The sequence below is a fragment of the Phoxinus phoxinus genome (genome assembly GCF_949152265.1).
Source record: "Phoxinus phoxinus genome assembly, chromosome: 1".
Taxonomy (NCBI): Eukaryota; Metazoa; Chordata; class Actinopteri; order Cypriniformes; family Leuciscidae; genus Phoxinus; species Phoxinus phoxinus.
In genome coordinates this window covers 38,196,653-38,220,550 of record NC_136876.1, presented here as the reverse complement: position 1 = coordinate 38,220,550, position 23,898 = coordinate 38,196,653, and the positions used below count along the sequence as shown (strand labels likewise).

The 23,898-nt window shown below is 39.5% G+C and overlaps 1 protein-coding gene across 15 annotated transcripts in view; it reads left to right on the top strand.

Moving 5' to 3' along the window:
• The window catches only part of bptf (bromodomain PHD finger transcription factor), a 32,880-nt gene that overhangs the window by 5,222 nt on the left and 3,760 nt on the right, over positions 1-23,898 (top strand). For 3 of the 15 annotated variants that reach the window (XM_079609094.1, XM_079609102.1, XM_079609103.1), the window contains exons 3-29: positions 209-429; positions 2,287-2,496; positions 2,928-3,110; positions 3,578-3,763; positions 5,703-5,851; positions 6,049-6,380; positions 6,490-6,621; positions 7,623-7,752; positions 7,866-8,001; positions 8,115-8,402; positions 8,566-10,372; positions 11,341-11,465; positions 11,549-11,677; positions 11,818-11,968; positions 12,285-12,324; positions 12,662-12,902; positions 13,160-13,330; positions 15,338-15,474; positions 15,563-15,677; positions 15,935-16,110; positions 16,717-16,996; positions 17,886-18,559; positions 19,643-19,725; positions 19,938-20,163; positions 20,850-21,133; positions 22,230-22,403; positions 22,496-22,688. In XM_079609094.1, the coding sequence (XP_079465220.1) occupies positions 209-429; positions 2,287-2,496; positions 2,928-3,110; positions 3,578-3,763; positions 5,703-5,851; positions 6,049-6,380; positions 6,490-6,621; positions 7,623-7,752; positions 7,866-8,001; positions 8,115-8,402; positions 8,566-10,372; positions 11,341-11,465; positions 11,549-11,677; positions 11,818-11,968; positions 12,285-12,324; positions 12,662-12,902; positions 13,160-13,330; positions 15,338-15,474; positions 15,563-15,677; positions 15,935-16,110; positions 16,717-16,996; positions 17,886-18,559; positions 19,643-19,725; positions 19,938-20,163; positions 20,850-21,133; positions 22,230-22,403; positions 22,496-22,688 (6,973 nt within the window). Of the gene's footprint in view, positions 1-208; positions 430-2,286; positions 2,497-2,927; positions 3,111-3,577; positions 3,764-5,702; positions 5,852-6,048; positions 6,381-6,489; positions 6,622-7,622; positions 7,753-7,865; positions 8,002-8,114; positions 8,403-8,565; positions 10,373-11,340; positions 11,466-11,548; positions 11,678-11,817; positions 11,969-12,284; positions 12,406-12,661; positions 12,903-13,159; positions 13,331-15,337; positions 15,475-15,562; positions 15,678-15,934; positions 16,111-16,716; positions 16,997-17,885; positions 18,560-19,642; positions 19,726-19,937; positions 20,164-20,849; positions 21,134-22,229; positions 22,404-22,495; positions 22,689-23,898 lie in introns of all 15 variants that reach the window. The other 12 variants (XM_079609096.1, XM_079609089.1, XM_079609099.1 and 9 more) reach the window with 5 other exon arrangements.

Below are 23,898 nucleotides of genomic sequence, written 5' to 3'. Positions count from 1 at the left end.
AATAACTGTAAATTATGCATAATTACATCCGACTCACCCTAAACCAAACCCGAATCCTAGCCCTATAGTAAGTACAGTACATGTTGTTAATTGATATTACTCCGTATGATTACACTGTTACAAGGACACCTTAAAATAAAGTGTAACCAAAATATGGTAAAGTTCATAAAGTGCATGTGTTTAATGTATGTAACCTGATCCTTTTCAGAGAGGAAGATGGCGAGGATGAAAATAAGCAGACTTGGTACTACAGCACTAAAGTCCAGCTGGGGGAGTTACTGGAGCTTATGGATAAAGGGTTCTGGGAGAATGACCTCTGCTCCGTGCTGGAGGAGATGAGAGAGGAGATCCACTCTCACATGGACATTACAGAGGAGCTCACTAACAAGGCCCGTGGGAATAACAAGGCATACCTCACCGTTGCCAATGGTAAGAAAATATATTAATCAAAGCTCATACATACCATTTTTATTAACGTCTTGGAAATACACATTTGTTGGGATGTGCCAAGTGAGACAACCACAAACTGTTGCTAGGTTTTATATTTAATTAGATGGTGTGTTTTATTAATTTTTTTGGACAGCCATGTTGCAATTTTCCCCCCAAAGTAATACTTTTAGTTTAGTAAGATTTACTCACAATAAAATACATCAAAGTTTTTTTTATTGTAAGATATATTTTCGATTATTTGCAAGAATGAAATCAAGTTTGTTTCTTCCAAAAAAAATTTTATGTAAAAAATTAAATAAAAGATGCTGATATTGTTTGTTTATTATTTGTATTTCCTTTGAGAATCATGACTATTAGTTATCGTTTTAATACAGCATACACAACCACTGAACGTTATGAGCTAAGTTTTTAAGCAGATGCCTGATCATTCCTGGATGTCTGACTAACTGATTGACTTATTTATGGACATGCATGTTATCTGAATCAACATTTTTTTGGAAACTGGTCATTTTAGCAACCCACACTCATTTTTCCCCTTTCCTAAATAGTTCATGACTCTGCTGGTCTCTTGTCTGCTCTGTGGAAGTGTGGGACCTATTTAATTTCTTTAAGTTAAGCTTTTAGCTTTGTTGTATGGAAATGACAGCAGTAATTTTCCTTAAGTATGTGGGCATTTTTTGTTGTTGAAGTATTTATATATAATGCATTCAGCTTATGATCCCAATGCTAAGACCCAACTTAAATAAATGCTCATTGAATTTACCAGTAATTAAATTATGCATGACTTTATTTTAATTAATGCATAATTAAATTAAGCCTTTTCAACAAATGTAATTTATTTTAATTGACTTGTTTTAGTTATGTTGACCAAACGTATATCCATTTAGTTAAACCTACTAGATTTAATCAGAATATATGCACTTTTAAAGTTTTTTTTTTTACTTAATTTTTTTTTACTTTCAATACTTGTTTTATTGTAGTAATAAAAATATTACTGGATAATACCATTACACATTTCTTTGCAAATGTTTAAATTTTTATTTTATTATTATCATTATAATCTTTTCCTGGCATACAACAAGTAGACATATTTAAATCAGAGTACTAATGTAAACAAACAACATGAATGGATGATGAAATCGAAATAAATAAATCATGTGGATTTTCATACACCCGGTTATGGTAAAACATACTTTTTCCACATGCCCCATTGCAAATAAGGACTTCCATTTCACAAATGTATTGTGGTTGCCTGCAGTGTACTCTAGCAGTGTCAAAAAGAAAATGTGGAAAGAATTGTGTTATTTTAATTAACTACAATCAGTGACTGTCTGAACCAATAATAGTTAATGTGAAGGAATTCAAAAAGATGAATTTGGATGCAATTCAAATGACTGTAAGGTGTCTTTCCGCTCAGCTATTTTTAGCAGTGCAAAAGCAGCTCCACCTGCACTGAAGTGAGATTCATCTTGTAAAGGTTTTGTGGGGAAGTATTTCACTTGCTGCAGATGTTTGTTTCATGCATCTTTTGCTTCCTGCATGCAAACTTTGTTTTCATGTGGTTACTTGAATGCTTAGTTGGGACTAGTAAGTTGCAAGTAGTTATTTTTCAAAACTTACCGGTACAAATAACTTGTAGGCCATTGTATGTCAGTGATAACCAGCTTAACTCGTTGACATATCTTTAGGCTTATGAAATGTTGACGATCTCATTTGATGTTAATAGGAATTAGGAGCGGATTTGTTTAGGGATACACATTGGACAGCTGTTGTGGTGTTTCAGTCCTTGTTAAGTGGGCGAGATCTTGAGAATATTCTTCTATGCTTTTCCTCCAGATGTGATCTTGGACCGCCTGAAGACCAAGCAGGAAGCGGAGCTTGAGGAGGTGAAGCGACGGGCAGCGGAGGAGGCTGAGAAGGCCAGACAGGAATCGAAATCAGGATCTGGTGAACCAGCTGTGACCGATCAGATGAACTCGAACGGATCGTGTCCACAACAAGACTCCAGTAATGGGAATGCGATGAATGAGCAAACTTCTGCAGATGGTAAGAGATCTTTTTATGCCTCTATTAGCTGTGTTTACATGATTTTGTGTGTTTTTGATGTCGGTTTTATTTGCAAGTGCGTCTTTCTAATAGAAGTAATTCAGGCACACTTGTGATTTGGGGTCTGTTTAGTAGTAACTAGATCTTGTACTTTTTTGTTTGTGAAGGGCTATTTATCATATCACACATACATAATTTTCAGTATATTGATAAAATTTACAGGAGGCCCACTGTCGTAAAAAAACCTGGAAATATCAGGAAATTAAAAAAGGCCTTAAAAAAAAGTTATTGGAATTTAAATTATGAGTTTCCTTTTTTTCTAGTTTTACTCTACTCTCAATTTGGTTTTATTATTAATTATTAAGATATTATTACCCTTGTGTAGTGATATTTTATACTTGCTAAACACAGTCTTTTTTGTCAAATTTCAGCTTCAGTCTCAGCTATCCCAGTTGGTGAGGTGGGCAGCACCACCAACGTTCCTGAGCTAGCGGCATCCAGCTCAACCATTCCGACTAAAACTGACTCCCAGAATCCCATAGGGAATGCAGTGACAGCGTCTTCCAGTGGTGAGGAGGCAGGGGAAGGGACTGATGGGGTGAAAGAGTTGGCAGGTACAGCAAAGTTCTTTTCTTAATGTTCAAGTCACATGCTGTTACATTAAGACAGTCCTAACTAGTTGGCTGCAGTTGATTTCCAAGCTAGACACAGGTCTTCCATTTTCTTGTTCTGAAACAAAGACCCTCCTGGCACAAGAGACCATCTACTTTGCCCAGCAACCTTTGCTCAACAGTGCCGTCTATAAAGCAGCACTGGATCTTTGCCATCGTCTTTGGTATATCATGTTTACTGAAAGTATAGAGCCTGTTTGAATTGGATTTAACAAAGTTTACAATGGTGTACTGATATATACTGCATTGTTGATGATTTACTACAATATTATTTTGGCTGTGGCTATAGTGAAATGCTAGTACACTTTTTGTTGTTGTTGTTATTGCAATAATTGTATGTGTATTATGGGAGTATTCTACTCTCAACATGGCCATTACTGATGTATCTTCTGTCACTGATTCTCCTTCAGATAAGATTTCAGAGTCTGCTGCTCATGGTGATGGGGATTCTGTACTAGAGACTGAACCTGCACAGACAGTGGATGAGAACAGCTGCAGCAGTCATTTCTCCATCTCTGAATGCTTGCGAGGTCCAGAAGAGCCTGACCTGGTGGACCGATCTTCACAATCTTCTCTCAACAGCCAAGATGATACAGGTTTCTATGCACCTACATACACCCAATATACTTTTAAATGTGTTATATGTGTTTAAAATGTGTTATTAAAGAGTACCTATTATGCCCCTTTTCACAAGATGTAAAATAAGTCTCTGATGTCCCCAGAGTGTGTATGTGAAGTTTTAGCTCAAAATACCCAACAGATATTTTTTTACAGCTTGTTTAAGTTGTCAGTTTTGGGGGCTCAGAAAAACGCACTGTTTTAGTGTGTGCCCTTTAAATGCAAATGAGCTTTTGCTGTCGGCCCAAAGGGCGGAGCCTCACGAGCTCGCGCTCAGAGCCAGGACAATGATAATATCAAAACAGAAACTCTCAGTAGACCCGAAGTCGGCCAATAATCCCCACAGAGCCAGAGAATATATGCTGTATGGAAATAGAACAGGTATAGTTTACTTTAATTGTGGTAATAATGTATTTGTCATCTGTTTTTATCCACTATTAATTCAAGCCTGCTGTAGCGGACAAGTGTCCGAATGATGGCCAAAAATATACTGATGAGTTCAATGAAGTTTATTGTATATCACACAAAAGATGAAGCGTCAGTTTTACTGCAGAAAATCCCTGTAAGAGCTGAGTAAACACAGTATAAGAAGTGCGCATTAAAGTCTTATCCATAAACTCTCTCTCTCTCCCTTACATTATCATGGAACATAACTTAACACAGCGAAGTACACAAAACACTGAGCTGTCATAAAGTGCGTGCTCTCACTTTCATTTCTGCTGTGATCAGTAATATTAACGTTAGTCCTGTCGCTCTGGAGACTGTAAGCTGGACCACGAACAGTTGGTACAGATCCATCCTCGAGTAACAGCGAGAGTAAATGACGACTGCTATGATGATTCTTACATTCAACAACAAAACACCTCAATCGCTTTAGAAGACATTCTTGTCTACAGCTGCTCCAGCGTCGAAACAATAGTGGACTGTGTTTAGCTCACTCAGGGCGTATGCTCAAACTGCAGTGTCAATCAACAGTCGTGGGCGGGGCTTGTGCAATTCTACGTCACATTGCATTGATTCTGAGAACAGCTCGTCTGAGACAGTGCTTATGATTCATGGGGATTTAAAAAAAGCACTGGGTGGATTTTTATCATTATAGAGTAGGGGTGGTTAATCTGTCTGATTTCCCGATTCGATTCTATTACGATTATTGAAGTCCCGATTCGATTACAGTCGATTTTCGATTATTAACGATTCTCGATTCTCGATTATTGATTTTCCATTTCACAACAGTAAATTCACTACAGTAAAAATCACAACAATAACAAATTATAACAAACTTCAACATATTCTGAATCTCTATTAACATAAAATACGGATGTCCACGCATCACATGTTACAGCTATCCTACCCGCTTTCTTCAGTGATTCCATGACTTCGGTTTTGGTCTTGTTGTAGAGTGTGGGGATCGCTGTGTCTGTAAAATATCTCCGAGATGGGACGTTGTATCTCGGCTCCAAAGTGTGCAACATAGCGCGAAAGCCCTGGTTCTCAACGACTGGATGCAAATCCTAGGCAATAAAAGTTGCGATTGATTGTGTAATGCGCTTTGCCCTTTCCGAGCCGGGTGGAAGCTTTGACAATATTGTTTCCACGCTTCAGAGTTCCGTCTTTTGCGTTCCGTCAATATTACGTTATTATCGATTTAAAACAAAAAAAAAAGTTTTTTTTTTTTTTTTTTTTTTAAATCGATTTTTGGCATTTGTGAAGCGATTCAGAATCGTCCACGTCCGCATCGCGATGCATCTAAGAATCGATTTTTTTCCCCACCCCTATTATAGAGTGGTTGTGTACACATACTGCCAACACACATTTATGTTCAAATGCCATGTAAAAGTGAATTTTGCATAATAGGTGCCCTTTAACAAACACAACTGTTCAAAAGTTTGGGGTTATACATGTCTTTTTTTTTTTTAGGTGAGGGTAAAGCTAATGGAGATGGCGCAAAGACAGGATCTTCACGCATGATTACACGACTCCGGAACCCTGATAGCAAGCTAAGCCAACGCAAGGTCATGCAGGACAAAGATGGCAGCTCTCAGGATGGTAGCAGAGCACTTAAAGAGGTAAGGCTGTTGCCTTTATTAATGGTGACGGATTACATCTTGGATAGAGGTTGTTGATGTTTTGGTGACAAAATAGATTTTGGGTCATTAGTGGTATTTGCTAAGGCATGAATTAGTATTAGTATAAAGGTCTTCAACAAAAAAGTTACATAGTTACTAAATCTGTAAATCTTAAAATCATGTCATTGATATTTCAGACTCCCCCACTGTCGTCATTTGGCTCCTTTAAGAGAGATTCAAACAAGAGCAGTGGCTTTTTCAAACTGGGCCATGAGGGCAAATTTCGCGTCTACCACAACCAGTATAGCACTAACACACTTGCCCTGAACAAGCACCAACATCGTGAGGACCATGACAAACGCAGACATCTATCCCACAAGTTTTGCATGACCCCTGCTGGTGAGTTCAAATGGAACGGATCGCTGTACGGCTCCAAAGCCCTAACTGTGTCCACTCTGAGATTAACCATCATCCAGCTGGAGAACAATGTCCCTGCTCCATTCTTGCATCCCAACTGGGCGTCACACAGGTGAAAGTCTTACAAGTACCAGTAGGATTTGTTTTTATTTTAAATGTGCTAAAGTTTCCTAGAAGAAGCATTTAACCATGTCATCCTGTGACCTTTTCCATTGCTGTAGGTCAAACTGGATAAAGGCTGTCCAAATGTGCAGCAAGGCGAGAGAGTTTGCTTTAGCTTTGGCCATTCTAGAGTGTGCAATCAAACCAGTGGTCATGCTCCCTATGTGGAAGGATTCTCTGGGTCACACAAGGTCAGTTTAAACGAACCTACAATATTTTGATGCTAATTTATACAGAATTATACTACGAATGCAATATGGTGACCTCCAATGTGAGTGCAGACAGTGAAGTTCACACGATGTGTTGCCTGTTAGAGCTGGGTAGGATAGAAAATATATATCTAGCAACTAACAGATTAGAAACTCCTTCAATTGAATTGCTATTTGTTATGAATGCCGCTTTAGTTATGCTATAGCTGTTTTGAAAGTCTTCCTATAATAGCAGCCATTACAAATCCTCTAAAAGTATAAAATAGTTAAAGTATATACATGTAAAAGTATTATATAAGCATAAAAAACTCAAAAGTTGTAGTTTGAAGGTCATACAGGCCAGACAGATAGATGCACAGATGAACAGTTTAAAGTGTTTGTGATCAAATTTGAGTTTGAAATCGTCAACATTGTCAATTTACATCTATGGGAGTTTTAGAGATATGCAGTTAAGATTAAAAAAGTAAGATGAATAAATAAATCAGAAAAGGCTAAAGGATTGTGCTCAGTTTTGTGGATGAGGAAGTCTGGGATTTTGGGCTTTTTTGATATTCTGCTTAGGAAAAAAATGTTAAATCAGTAAGGAAAGTCATAATAACCCAATTCATGTCTGGGCTGTGTTTTGGGTAGATGTAGCTTGAAAGCTTTGGAAGGATTTGCAGTCAGAAAGGGCTTAATAATTTTTATTTATTTATTTTTCACACAAAAAAAAACAGCCAAGTTTTCACACTATCAGTTTGTTGGCTTTTAGCTAGCACAATTGTCATGTGCATTTTATTTTAAGGGAAATTAAATGCTTTTTTGTATGTGTGGATAACAATACCTTAATCCAGCAATATATTTCTGCACATTGTTGATTCTAAACACAAAAGCATCCGTTTGTATACTTCAGCAAATTCTGTGCTAGAGGCTTTCCAAAAATGTCACATTTATGTCCCAGTTTTGGTGATCTTTCTTTTTTTTTGTACTTCATCTTTGCTTAGGTTTCATCGCATGACCTCTGTTGAACGGGAAGAGAAGGAGAAGGTGAAAAAAAGAGAGAAAAAACTAGAAGATGAAGAGACTATGCAGCAGGCCACATGGGTGAAGTACACTTTCCCCATCAAACACCAGGTATGTCTGAACACTTGCCAGCTTGAGCGTTTTATTTGAACACTTTAGGAAATTACATCAGCTTCAACATTTGAGCTGAAGGCATTCAGTAACTGTTCAAACATCTTCTGTAGGTGTGGAAGCAGAAAGGTGAGGAGTACAGAGTAACTGGGTATGGAGGCTGGAGCTGGGTGAGTAAGACGCACGTCCATCGCTTTTTCACAAAGCTACCTGGAAACACCAACGTCAATTACCGGAAAGCAATTGAGGGTATGTTGTTTGCTAGTAAAGAATACTAGAAAATATAATTGAACAATCTGGAAAACAAAAAACTTTTTTGCCTAAATCTGTCTGATAAAACTTTCTTGGTTTTCCTTTTTCAGCAGCTAAAACTGGAATGGACAATCAGGCATCTCTTCCAGAAACACCAAGAACTTTGGTTAAAACAGATGAAATCTCCTCTGAAAGTGTGCCTGAAAAGGATAATGTCCAAGACACATCACTAGATTCTTCTGAAGAAAAGCTATCTTTGGAGAAAGATAATGTGTTAAAAGATGAAGAACAAGATGAAGAAAAAGAGAATGAAACGGTTAAAGAGAAGTGTGATGAGAAAAATGAATCTGTGGAAGAAATGGACACCAGCACTCCAAACTCTGTAAATGATGAAAAAGGTATTTGCAAAGTTTTACTCTTAATTATCACATCCCTTTTTTACGTACCAAGGAGAGTACATCAGAAAATATATAGCATGTATTGACTAGAATTTGAATGCATAAAAATAGTTGCCTTGTAATGTGGAACAGTTGCTAATGAGCCTGTTTTTCATGGTTGTAGCTAACATCACAAATGCCTCATCCGATGCCTCTCCTTTAAAAAGAGAGCCTTCGGATAATGAGGATAGTGCTCCTAATCAACCCCTGCAGTCCTTCTGGCATGATGTTGTGAATGTCAGTGAAGGCTTCTTGCTACGCACAGCATACAAGAAAATCAAGGCATCAAAACTTGATGGCCTTTTGGAGAGGCGGGTCAAACAGTTCACCATAGAAGAGAAGCAGAGGCTTGAGAAACTCAAGCAGGGAACCATGTCTAAACCCTCTACAGAAAAGATATTGGAAAACAAAGAGACAACCATTGCTGCTCAAGATCAAAAAATTAAGATTGAAGGAAATATCTCTGAAACTCCAAAGGCTAGACAGACTGAGGGAGTAGCATGTCTAGTAATCCAAGAAAAAGACAATGTGGTCAAAAAGCTTGATTTTAACCAGGAGGAAGAACAGGCTAAGACAAACACTTCAGGACAGAAGAACATCCTGGATGTCAGATTAAATGACTCGGGTGACTTAGCCCCTAAAGAACATGAGCAGAAGTTGACAGAACCTGAACCCAGGACCGCCAGTAGGGTAGCAATGTCTGAGCTTAATGGAAACTCTCAAAGTCTGGATCAAAGCCTCAGCTTGAACGCTAAACCTGAGAAAACCGTTACAGAAGTTACATGCCCACCTGAAGACTCTGAAATAAAGGACATCATTGAAAACAATGAAAATGACCTAGATGTAAAGAGAGCTTTGCCTGTGCAAGTAAATGGGAAGGATGGTCCTGTTGACCCAGAATGTAAGACATTGACTGATAATGTTAACACAAAGGAGCTAACCAATACCGTTGCGGAGGAGATTAAAGCAATATCACCAAAGGAACCAGTTAAGTCGCTATTGAATGGTGACGCCACTCAAGAGTGTCTTAAAGAATGGACTAATAGCACGATTCCTCAGGTCAAATCGGATGAGGATAAAGGGGTTACCAAGCTTGATCCCGATTATCCACCGCCTCAGAAAGTGGCCAAGTTGGAAAACAACATTGAAGAATCTGTAGACTCCTCGGTTTCTTCCGCTGTACCTTCTTCTGTTGCTTCTGAGCCGAATGCAAGATCCGAGGTGCCTAGTCATAGCTCAAAGATAGAGCCAATGCAAGTTGAGGAGGCAAAGCCTCCTGTTCCTTCTCCCGTCCCTTCAGCGGAAGAGTCCAGCTTAAGTAGTGACCTCACCGAAAACAGCAGCAGTGTTAGCGAGACTACGACCGTCATTACTCAAGTCACGACAACTACAACCACAGTATCCACAGCGTCCCGCATGGTGTTGACCTCACGTGACAGTCTTGCTTCCAATAACGGGATCAGTACACCTGTACCAACAGATTCTAAGGTGGAGTCTACCAGCTCTGTTTCGACACTCTCCACTACAACTACCACTGTTACACAGGTTACAGACTCACCCCAGGAAGCTACTCTAACAAAAGAGTGTTTGACCACTGTCACGAAAACACTGACCGATACCATGTTAAGTCCTAGTGGTTCCACTGTAAAGTCTATGACAGTGAGTCACGAATATTCCACCAGGGACAGGGTACGACTGTTAAAGTTCTCTCGCACCAAGAAAACGCGGTCCGGAACAGCCTTGCCCTCGTACCGCAAGTTTGTGACCAAGAGTAGCAAGAAGAGTATCTTTGTGCTTCCTAATGATGAGCTGAAGAAACTAGCAAGGCGCGGTGGTATCCGTGAAGTTCCTATCTTTAACTATAATGCCAAGCCAGCCCTGGACATCTGGCCCTACCCATCCCCACGACCAACATTTGGGATCACATGGAGGTTTGTATTTTTAGCAAATTTTTTATTTCCCTGTTTCATGTTGTCTTTCTAAACACCTGAATTAATTAATAAAGCAATCGTCACTGTTATTATTGCTTACATTTGGGTTCGGGTAGGGGTGTCCATTCCTGCTCCTGAAGGCGCACTTTCCAGCAGAGATTAGGTCTAGCCCTGATCAAGCCCCTAAACTCTTTGTTTTATGGACATGGATGGTATTTCAAATCTTGTGTCTTGTAAAGGAAGAGATGTGCCATCACTTCTCCAGGCAATCAGACTTGTGTTTTTGCCTTGTGTTCGAGAAAATGTATGAAAATTAAATAGTTTCATTGTCCCAAGATGTATAGGACCAGAATTTCATCGACACTTGGGGTGGGCTATTTTGACTTGGGCCGGTAATAACCTACCAATGTCCTACAACCACTGATAACATTTTGCCAACCATGTAGCAGTGCACTCTAAAATCTAATTGAAACAACTTGGCAACTTTATTGGAATTCCCTGGCAACCCCTTAGTAGTTTTGGGGGCAGGTTTAGCTTCAAGAACCACTCAATTATGTTTAGACAATGTGAACTGGAATCTAGTTGATCTAATTAATCTACTAGTTTCCATAAAGGGGTGGTTTACTGCTTTTTTTCTTTGCATAATTGTGTTTATGGGGTGCAATATAACATGTCTTCATTTTTTTTTTCACACTATTTAAAATGAAAAAAGTGAAATCGCAATCAACCACCCCTTTAGGGTATTTTGTAGCCTTTACTGTACTATTATGTTCTTGGTCCCAATTAGTGCTCAAATCTTTCCTCAAGGTTAATTTGGTGTCCAGATGAGAGACCAGGATATTGCTGTCCATTTATGAACATTTTCAAGAGCAGTACTAGTCGCCAAAAGTCCAAATAGGCTTATGAGATCTGCATGAATACCTAAAACATTTTAGTGATGCTAATGAGCTGGAGGTTCTTTCATACAGATACCGACTCCAGACGGTGAGGTCTTTGGCTGGAGTGAGCCTAATGTTAAGGCTACTTTGGGCCTGCCTCAGATGGGATGACATGTCTGTGAAACCCTCACCCACAGGAGGGACAACGCGAACAGGTTGGCGCTTAACCACTTTAATATAATTTTGGCCTTCATGAGGAACTTTAAAAAGCCAGTGCTCAACCATTTTTGTGTAACAGAGACATCTGACACTGATATCACCACCACGGAGATCATAAAGCGGAGAGATGTTGGTCCTTATGGCATTCGTTCAGAGTATTGCATCAGGAAGATTATTTGTCCCCTTGGGGTACCTGAGACTCCCAAAGGTAATGGTGACTCAATGAGTCCTTATGCCAGTCAACCGATTAGTCCATTGTTTTCAGACATGGATAGTTTTCTATAATGCAAGGCTAGATTGACCCGAAACACTGTTGATATTTGGTCTGTCCTTCATTCCTTTGAGCAGAGACTCCCACACCTCAAAGGAAAGGCCTTCGTTCGAGTGCTCTGAGACCAAAGAAGCCAGAACCGGCTAAGCAGACAGGGCCTGTTGTGATCGAAACCTGGGTGGCCGAGGAAGATCTGGAACTCTGGGAGATTCGAGCCTTTACTGAAAGGTGGGAATTCCCTCTTTTTCCTGTTGTATTTGTGAATTTGCGCACTCTCACAATGCAACAGATGAGTATGCAAGGAATCAGTATATCAAACACTCCATCAAATCTTTCTCTAGTGTGAAATATTTTGGATAAAGGATGGTTGTAGATAAGACATGAATATGTGCATTTTCATATATTATATTTTAATGATAATAAAAATGTTGGATGTTATTTCCTGTGGTTGTTTACACAATTACCAATTTGTATGTTTCCCAATACTCAGTGTGTCCCAAGTTTTCTATTCTTTTAAAGATTTTCAAACCTTCTGACTTGACAGGGTTGAGAGGGAAAAGGCACAAGCGGCTGACCCAACTAAGGTTAGTGTGCAGAAGAAAGCAGAGGAGGTCAAGGCCCAATTGGAATCTCAGCTAAAGCATCAGAGATTGGCAGCCCAGCAGGTGGGAATGTAGACATGTGCCCACCTGGGGCGCCCCTCTTAACCAGGGGCACACAATGCTGAAAGAAATTAGTGTTCTTTCCAATGGGCCTTTTGATTGGTTGTTGCCTTTAATGATCCTTTAACTCTTAGTTTGTTTGTGTGTTCTTAATTGTAATAATCTTATTTTTGTTGATTTTTTTCTTGTTTGTTTATCTTATTGCCTAGTATCTTTGTTTATATTGTCAAGCAACATTTTTTCGATGATTATATTGCAGAAACGGTTGGAACAGCAAAAACCTAGCAGCACCAGCACCACATCCACCTTGACCAGCACCCCTACGACCCCTGGCACCACTACTCAGAAGGTGGTGGTGGGCTCTATTAGCGGTCAGGTAACTTCAGCGCCAAAAGTGGTAATGACCGCCAAGCTGGGCTCTCCGGTGACATTCCAGCAAAACAAGAACTTCCAGCAGTCCTTTGCTTCCTGGGTCAAGCAGGGCCAACAAGGCAGTTCAGGTCAGTCTTTACAATGTTATGAGGATGCATGGTTAATTACAGTTCTTGATGACTTTTTATTTGAGATGTTTTTGCACGTCAGTGTATTTGATCGGAAATTAGCAGATTTTTTTTTTTGTGGGTACGTTTATTTGTAGTTGTGTGTTTAGTGCTTGACATCGACGTTGGTTGTCCGTGGCGTACTTGGATGCAAGCGCCGCTGTATTACCTGATTGAGATGTATGTGTTAGGGTGGTGATCAGACCTGTGTCTTACAGTCTCTACCAGTTCGGTTGTGACTGTGGCGGCGAGTAGCGCCACCACGTCTGGGCAAACGTTCCACATCGCGGCTGCTGCGGGGTCGATGGCCGGCAGTGTCATCACCGCTAAACTACCTGTTCCAGCCAACAGCAAGATAGTCACAGTGAACGTGCCAACCACGCAAGGAGGTACGGCAGGCCTCCAACATCATTGGCATGTGATTCTTGTTTCAAGTTAGGCCTGCCTGCACGCAGATTTGCAGAGAGGCATAATATCGGCACCATATTCCTAAATGAGGTTTATTTTTTTACTTCGTTTCAAATGATGAACAACATACCGTGTGCATGGGTCACTTAATGCAGCCTGTTAGTTATCTAAAAGGTTGTTCAGACTGGCAGCAGTTTGCTGCAACAAAGCAGCTAAAAGTCATTCAGCTTCAATGAGTTCAAGGAAACATTCAGTTTAATTGCTGTCATTGTGAACATCCCATAAAGTTTGGTACAAAGCTCTACGTCCTTTTTCACGTCCGGCTTCAATTTCAATTCAGTTGTTTGTCATTGTTAAATACAAAGGATTTCTTTCTTTCTTTCTTTCCTTGTGCTAATTTGTTTGTTTTTCTGTTTGGAAAACACTTGAAGTTAATATTCCAAGTCAAGTATTCTTATTCTGATATCAATACTCTACCTAGGGATGTGCGATATCACGATTTCTGATCGTGGACGATTAAAATGTCTCCACGATCTGCTTTTGAAGAAATATCGAAGTATCGTGTTGGAGTGCATTCTATCAGTTGCAGTTCTGGTGCCTCTGTCTCAACATACTGTACAATGCAGCATACATTTACATCACACGTTAATGCAGATACGGGACACTGCAATTCACAAAAGTTAATTATTTGCATGTACTTTAAAGCCTTGCCGGTTAAACATTTCATTCGCGTGCTGATGCGCTATTCTAACATGCGCTTTTCTGAGCGCATACACCCAGGCAGGAACTACAGCCTGTCAAACAGCGCCTGGTTACTGGACTGGTTATCTTTAGAGTCTCATTGTGCTAATAGTGTCAAATACACACAAGGTTTACATAAACGGAGTTGGTTCTGTCTAAAGTGAAAGCAAACATTTGAGAGAAAATCTGGTGCGTGTATATTAGATGCGTCGCGTGCCGTTCTCAAAGCGACAGTACCCTAACACCGTGTCCTAACCAGACGTGATGCGATAAAATCCAGCTACAAATAATTTGTCTGTCCACACTTAGACGCGACTGCGAGATGCGTACAAATCAATCAAAACCCACAGCCAATCAGAACTGCGTGTGGGCGGGCTCTCGCGGCAAGTGCACAGCACCAGAGAGTAATCTTGACGGCACTCGCAAGAAAATGGATAAGTAGCTACATAATCAAATTTACAAATATTACACCATTTAAATATTATTCAAATACACAGGCTACTGATTTACTAAAACAATCTTTGTCAAATAATATACTTGTTTCTTCACAGTTTGAACGTTCTTGTTTCCATTTGTTTAATTTCAAGATATGAGGTGAATTTTCCATTGTTGCTTTTACAGCTACAAAGCTGGGAGCACTAAATGATATTCAAAGTCACATGACACGCTTTTAACATTGAATAAAGCACATAAACAGCACCTGAGATTACCATTGCCACACTTTGTGTTTGTTGTTCCAGCGTGACGTCGCAGAAAAATAGAAACCGTTTCTAAAATAGAATCGGACAAATAGGTTAGGACAAAAACTCTGATTAACATGGAAAAGATACCTTTTATCGCGCGTCGCGTGTAGTTAGGTAATGGTAAACATGCTGCTGCTTGACCTTATAGGGATAGTTAACCAAAACATTCAGTCATTATTTACTCACTCTAATGTTGTTCCAAACCTGTATTATTTATTTCTTGTGCTGAACACAAAAGAAGATATTTTGAAGAATGGGTAACCAAAGTGCCCATTGACTTCCATAGGAGAAAAAACTATACACTGGGGACCAGAAACTGTTTGATTACCCACGTTTTTCACAATGTTACTATAATTAGTATCAAATAAATGTAGCCTTGGTGAGCATAAGAGATTTTTTCCAAAAACATTTAAAAATATTACCAACCCCGAACTTTTGAACAGTTTTTTATCTATGTAATGCAGTACTCTTGGAGCAAACTAAATCTACTCATTGTCTCAACAGGTTTGGTACAGGTACAGCAGAAGGTGGTGGGCATCATTCCATCAAGCACAGCGGCCACCGCACAGTCCTTCCCTCCATTCCAGCCCCGTACGGCCACTATTAACATCCGACCCAACACAACCACCTCCACGCAACAGGTATGAACTCTCACTAAAATGATCCGCTCTGGTCAACTCAACATTTTGTGTTCCTGGAATAATGTTTCATTTACTTGTTTATGCTCAGGTCCTTACTACTGGAACCGCTCTACGGCCAGGAATGACTGTGATACGCTCTCCCCTGCAACAGGCCACCACCCTGGGGAAGACTATCATTCGCACACCCCTGATGGTTCAGCAAGGTATTCTGAACATGCATTTGTCCTGGAAATTTGTTTTTAACATTACTTTTAATGTTCTGTAGGAAAATAGAGAAGAGACAGGAAATGATGGGGTCTTGTTTAATTATTGGTAATTAAACCAAAATATTTGACAGCAGAAGGCTACATTGTGACCATGTGATGTCCACAGTAACTTATTCCCTACTCTGTTGAATACACCACAGTTTTCTAAATCGTTTCTGAAACTTCTGAGTGTGATTGTGATTTATATCACACAGGTCAAGTGCAACAGCCAGTGCAAACAAGTGTGGGCACTCAGGTGGTGGGCACTCCTCCTCGCCTCTCCACACCAAATCAACCCCAGACCCCACAGATGGCCTCTTCTCCCAGACCACAGCAGGGTCAGGTCAAACTCACACTAGCCCAGCTCACTCAGCTCACCCAAGGGGCTCAGGTTTGTACCAGTTTTAAATCAGCATGCAATCAATTGGACCTTTATTTACTTCCTTTAACGCATATTTTAATGTTCTTATTGTGCCCGATTAATCTGTGCACATTATAGAGCGCTGCAGTGATGTAGTCGGCATCACCTTGCTTCCATCGACAAAAACCCAATAGGTTTTTCCCATTGGCTTTGGGATTATTGCAGAAATTAAGCTCTGTGACCAAACAAAAGTTTATGATTCCTACATGTTTTGTTCATTATGATAATCTTCACAAATGAACACAACTTTTAGGAATCTTGGAGCGTAAATTTCGCAGAAGTAAAAAGCTAAACGTAGAATATTAAAAACCTACAACACGGTCGCATGACTTCAACATCACCAAAACTAAGCTTCCAACATCTCTTTCAGTCTTTATTTTTAAATCCTTGAAAGTTTGAGTTAAAATAGCTTGCAGACTAGTAAGTAGATGTTTACCTGTTAGTTGTAATGATGTTTAATGTCCCCGAAAACCTCTGTAGTCGCATTTAGCCACTTGTTACCTATTGCCTTTTAAAGACAAGGTTATTGATTAATGTTACTTGCTACTGAAATAAACTTGCACTTTTGCTCTTCAGGGAGGGAACCAAGGGTTGACAGTAGTGATCCAAGGGCAAGGTCAGACCACAGGCCAGCTGCAGGTCATTCCTCAGGGGGTGACGGTCATCCCGGGGCCCGGTCAGCAGCTCATGCAGGCGGCCATGCCCAATGGCCAAGTCCAGCGTTTCTTGTTCACACCCATGGCCCCTGCACCAGTGTCTGCCCCCGCAGCCCCCGCCATAACGACCTCATCATGCATCCCAGCCACAGCTGCACCAGCTGCCATCACCAGCACAACTCCAGCACCCATTCAACCAGGTGAGACTTTATTAGACACTTTTCTATTTTCACACAGCATCAGTATGGAACTTTTCTGGCAATGTTACATCTTCTTAAGCCAGCAAAACACAGAAGCTGATTAAACCTCCAAAAAAGTTAACTAAATTTTCTGATGACACTTGAACTTCCTGCACAGATTACCTAGATGCCTACTAGTTTTGTCAGATTCTGATTGTTTGAAACGGTTTCATTACTCATTTTCCGCAGTATCGAAACAGTATTACCAGCTGCGATTTATCACTCTTGCTTCTTAAGTCTCTTTCACACACCTCAGTGTGTATTTTAAATATGTAGTCCGTTGCGCTGCATGTTTCAGAATGAAGCGCGTCACTGTGTTCTTACATGCAAGCAGCTCATGATCTGGTGTTTTCAGTGTCTCAGAGAGGCTCGGTTCACAGTAAATGTGCCGAACTCCGACTCTTCATGTTCATTGTGCTCCATTTACGCTTTTTCACATTCGCATAATTTCCAAAAAAATTGTGGACTGATTATACATTTCACACAGTTTTGTAATAAGAAGCTTTTATAAACCTTTTGTCACAGACATTTAAAGGTCTCCTTGCAGTTTTCTGACCAAATATAATCATTTAAAAAAATGTGCGAGTGATCAAACTTGTGACAATACAGCACTGGCCCATCGAAGTTCCTGTATCATAGCAAATATAATACCATGTATCATGAAAAACACAAATACCCTTTTTTATTTTTTATTTTTTTTTATTTTATTGTTTTGTGTATTTTAGCTGTTCACTGTTGTGTTTCTCAAAAGCTTTGTAAACCTAAGTAGATCGTAGAACCAATGCCACCAATGTTCTCTATGATCAGCGAGTGTTTTAAGTTCCAATATATTTTCTCTCTCTTTTTCTAGCTACTCGTCTTGCTCCACAGCCCCAACCTCCAACCACACTTCCTCCCACATTATCTCTCCCTCCATCACAGCCAGTCCAGCACATACCCACCCCGGTCCCAGCCGCAATCGTTCCCCAACCGACTCCACCTCTACAACCCCACCCGCCCGTACAGCTCCGACCTCAGCCCCAGGTCCTTCCTCAAACATCAGTCGCGCCCCCTACACCTGTACCTGTCCCTGTCCCTCAGATAGCACAGGTGACAGCCACCGCACCTCCACAGCAGATCACCACCCTCCCTGTCACCCAGACCACCGTTACCAAAGTCCAGCCCCAGATCCAGCTCCCCCCGCAGCTCCTCAGCGTCCCCGGGCTCCAGCAGCAGGTCATCTCCCACATCCAGAGTCAGGTAGCAGCCCAAATTCAAGCTCAGGTTCAGCAGGTCGGGACCACAGCCGGGATGCCCCAGCAGATCAAACTGCAACTGCCCATTCAGATCCAGCAGCAGGGCGGAGGGCAAGTCCAAGCGCACCAGATCCAGAATCTGGTGACCATCCAGACGGCCAGCGTACAGGAGCAGCTCCAGCGGATCCAGCAGCTCTGCGAACAGCAGCAGCAGAAGAAGAAACAGCAGGAGGCGAAGCGAGAGCAGGCCCAACAGCACGTCAGCCAGAGCGACCTGATACAGAAACAGGTCAGGAAACTAATATGACTCAAGTTGTTCCACAGTTTCATTGAGTTGGATAAATATGTTATCAAGAAAGATGGGGTATTATGTAGACTTTGGGCTATGTTCGCACTGCAGCAGTATACGGTTGTTTGTGATTTGAATGTTAAATATGGTTCTGTTCAAATTATGATATACAAATTATGAATTTGGATCCAAAATTTGAGAGTGAGTTGGCTTGATATTTGCAATAATTTCTCACTATGGTTAGAGGCATTACCCATGAATGAAGTCAGACTAGGTTATTATGCATGTGTAAATGAGCCTTAGTTGATTAAAACTTAGTTGATTGATATTTAAATTTGAGGCAAATTTTATTATTGTAATTTTAATTCTTATTGGTAGCATTTAATTTAATTTCCTTAAAATGTCTCATCTTATGTAATATTTCAGACAACTTTATTGATCCCGGGGGACAATTTAGTTTTGGGAATAAAACAAGCAACAAAAAACAACACTAAATTCAATAACATAAATATGAGAATATGTACCTAGAAATAATGCATAATATTGTTCATAGATATAATGGACACATTTTTATATTACAATAAACTATGGATATATATATGACTAAATACAAAAAAAAAATAGCATTGTCCATATAATTTACTTATTGTGTACAATTTTTTAGTGCACATTGTTATTAATATTATTTAAAGAAAAAAGTTATCAGTATATATTTCCTGAATATGTAGTAACTAAAAATTACTAGTGTTAATAACATTAATTTGTTAATGAAATCTATGAAGAAAGATTTTCACTGACAACCTTTTTTTCCGAGACGATGACGAGACGACGCCAACATCATTAAACGATTACCGCGACTATATTAACATGGAATATCGTTGACGAAAAAAGAATGAGAAATAACTTTTTTGTCAAATAAAAGACAAAACCCAGTGTTTTTAATATTTGCAATCTGGTAACCGTGCTCATGCACAGCATCAGCACGGTTGCCAGATTGCAAATATTAAAAACTACTACACTGCGGAAGAAGCGCGGATGATCTCTCTTTCTTCAAATGTTAAACACACTCAATTTTTCACTTAGGTGGCTCAGAAGCAGAATGTGGCCATAGAGCAGTTAAAACAGAAGAAAACCATGACTCCTGCTGAAAGAGAGGAGAACCAGAGGTAAACACTGTCCATCTCAATTCCTCCCCATTTATTCCTTTCCACGTTATTCAAATTTTAAATTCCAACAAACATGAAGTTTTATTCAGTCTCATTATATATGTGCACCACAGATAAACCATAAACCACTGAAGCCGTATTTATGGAGTAGAATAGACTGGCATTAATCAACCAAATCCTTTGTTTGTTTGTTTTTATGTCTGTCTGGGCAGAATGATTGTTTGTAACCAGGTGATGAAGTTCATCCTGGATAAAATCGATAAGGACGAGAGGCAGGCGGCCAAAAAGAGGAAACGGGAGGAGTCTGTGGAGCAAAAGCGCAGCAAGCAGAACGCCAGCAAGCTGTCGGCTCTGCTCTTCAAACACAAAGAGCAGCTCAAAGCTGATATCCTGAAGAAAAGAGCACTGCTCGATAAAGAACTACAGCTGCAAGTCCAGGTGAGAGGAACAGGAAGTGCGGAAACTGCACTGTTTTACACTGATATGAGAGTTTCAGTTCAGTCAAGATGTGTTATTGTTTTTTAAAGAAATTAACTTTTAAAGAAATTAACTTTTTACTACTGGGTGTACAGTAGTACAAATGAAAGCGCTATATAAATGCCTCATTCATTCATACATTCAAATTGATCAAAACTGACAGTAAAGACTTGTTACACATGATTTCTACTTCAAATAAATGCTGTTCTTTTAAACAAAATGAAGAACATTTCACTGATTCCAAAAATATTAAGCAGCACAACTGTTTTCAACATCGATAATAATCAGAAATGTTTCTTGAGCACCAAATCGTCATATTATAATGATTTCTGAAGGATCATGTGACACTGAAGACTGGAGAAAAGATGCTGATTCAGCTTTACATCACAGAAAGTATATATAAGTATATATAAAAAAAATCCTACCGGCTACAAACTTTTGAAAGGTCATATGCACTTACTAATGACTGTTTTGCGGCGTTTATGACAGCACTTAGCAGTGAGAATCTGGCAACGAAGACGTGTGCTTTCATTTCTCACGTACATCTGAGCTCACACACTCCGTTCACACCATATCAGTGTTGCCAAATAGACAGCTGAAGCTGCACGCCATATGTTGATGCATTTACATATTTGTTTTGATTGCAGGAGGAGTTGAAGCGCGATCTCATTAAACTCCGGCGAGAGAAGGAGAAAGCTCAGGCTGCGGCGGCTCAGGCTGCGGCGGCTGTCAGCGCACACGTGCACAGTGGTCTCTCCACGTACGCGCCCACGGTCACCTCGCCCTCCGCCGCACACAAGCGCAAGCGGGACGAGGAGAGAGAAGCCGCCTCCAAGTCCAAACGCAAAAAGATGATCTCCACTACCTCAAAGGACAACAAGAGGGACATCAAGTTATACTGCATCTGCAAGACGCCCTACGATGAGTCTAAGTATGTCCTCTGATTTCAGGCGGTCATCAGGTGTTGAGACATTTAGACTAGACGTTCACATTATTGGCTGAAAATATAAACATGCAATAAGCTTTTAAAAAGAAACATCTATTTACCTGTTGTTTTTATGTGTTAGGATTCATTTATGTATTTATTGTAATTGCACTATTATGTGTATTTTGACATGAAAATATTAACATTAGGTTAGAGTTTGTTTTAACGTGTCATTGTTACAATGTAATTATTTAAGTACCGGTACTGGGTAAGATTAATTAACAACAAGTACTGGGTAGGATTAGGGTTTGGTTGAGGGTTAGTTGCATGTATTTATGCATAATTTACTGTTATTATTACTATGGTAAGTACATGTAAAGTGTAACAAGGACAATGTTAAATAAAGTTTTACCAAACATACAATAAGATTTTAAAACAAAACAACACACCTATTTATCATGTGATTTTTATCTGTTAGGGATTATTTATTTATTAATTTAGTTTTCTTTAGTTACACTACTAAGAGTATTTTGGCATAAAAATATAAGCGTACAATAATATTTTAAAAGGCAGAAATATACCTATTTATCAGGTGTTTTTTTTATCTGTTAGGAATTATTTGTTTTGTTTGTTTTCTTTAATTAAACAGAATTTTGGCATGAAAAATGTAAACAAACTATAAGATATTACGGAAATATTTTGCAGAGAATTCTAAATATAATAATGTAAAATTAATTTTGTGCATAAGACATGAGTATGAATTGATATGAATGCATCTGGTGTAAAATAATATTATACTTGTTTTGTGTAGTTAGTTTCCCTTGGGTTACTTTGAGTAGCAAAAAATCTTTAAGCAAATTATTTTAATTTATTACTTGGTTTGAACATTTATCAGAGAAAAATTGTTAAATCTCACATTTAGATTTGGCATTTTGCAACTACTATGTAAGAGAATTAAATTTGAATTCGTTTCTGTAGATTGTTGAACACATACATGTGAATAATGTTAGGATTGTCTACTGAAGCCATACAAATATAACTGGTTTTGAAATATGAAAATCAAATGTGATCTCGATCTAATGTTGGTATGTTCTTGTCTCAGGTTCTACATTGGTTGTGACCTCTGCTCTAACTGGTATCATGGCGAGTGTGTGGGCATCACCGAGAAAGAGGCCAAGAAGATGGATGACTACATCTGTTCAGAATGTAAACGAGCTCAGGAGGGCAGCACAGAGGAGCTCTACTGCATCTGCAGAACCCCATACGACGAGTCGCAGTAATCATGCTTCTGCAGTTTCATCACGTTTATGTCCAAAGGTACACGTGGGAGCGTGCTTTCTGACATGATTGTGCCTGCTTCTGCTTTAGGTTCTACATCGGTTGTGATCGCTGTCAGAACTGGTACCACGGGCGCTGTGTGGGCATCCTACAGAGCGAAGCCACACACATCGACGAGTATGTGTGCCCGCAGTGCCAGTCTACGGAGGACGCCATGACGGTCCTGACGCCACTCACAGATAAAGACTACGAGGGGCTGAAGCGAATCCTGCGCTCCTTACAGGTTTGTATGGAAGCAAATCCGGTTTCGTGCCTGTTTTGAATTTTAGAGCTGGTGTTTTGTTTGGAATGGAACGCAATCCAAATTTGTATGATTGGTACATGCATTGTTCCCTTCAATTTTACCCCTAATTGTGGTTAGGTTAGATAATCATCACAAAAGCATTAAAGCAAGTGATTGTGTTGTTGTAATCGGTTTCACCTTTGACGTGTAAAATCACACCTGTGTCATTAGAACGTTCGTCATGTGATTAACTGCTAAATTCAAACGTGCTTCGGCTGGCGCCGAGCCAGAGACTGACACCCTCTGCGCTTGTCATATGTGACCCTGGACCACTTAACCAGTCACATGTATAAATCTCAATAAAAAATGTTTTACCTATTATCTGAAAGCTGACTAAATAAGATTTCCACTGATGTATGGTTTGTTAGGATATAGCTGAGATACAACTATTTGAAAATCTGGAATCTGAGGGTGCAAACAAATCTAAACATTGAGAAAATCGCCTTTAAAGTTGTCCATTTATGTTCGCGATTGTGTTTGCATTCCCTCACAAAAATAAATGTTTTATATAGTTATGGTAGGAAATATCTTCATGGAACATGATCTTTACTTAATATCCTAATGATTTTTGGCATAAAAGGAAAATCGATAATTTTGACCCATACAATGAATTGTTGGCTATTGCCACAAATATACCTGTGCTACTTGTGACTGGTTTTGTGGTCCAGGGTCACATATATCAAACTAGGCAGTGTTTTCAACCACGTAATGTTTATTTGAGGTTTTAGACATTTACACAAGTACTAGGCAATAATTATTATTTTGAATATAATTTGTCAACCTGTTTTATTTATATCAGATACACATTGTGCAGGTAATTATAAAGTTTGCTCTATTCTTCTCCTAGTTCCTAGAGAATATTTTGAATCCCTTGTGTATTTCTGGAGAGATTGATGAATTTACGGGTTGTAAATCCGACTGATACGATTCTCTGAACTCCTGCACAAACTAACATGGCGGCGCGACTAACGTGATCATTAAAAAGGAGTTTAAACAAAGAAACTCATTCACTTACATAATTACATATATTTGAGAATCAGAATATATATATATTTTTTATATTTTGAATAAAAAATGAAAAAAGCTATATATCAGTCATGCAACGCTATTGTTTCCAATGATTTCCATTGTATGGTCAAAATTTATAATG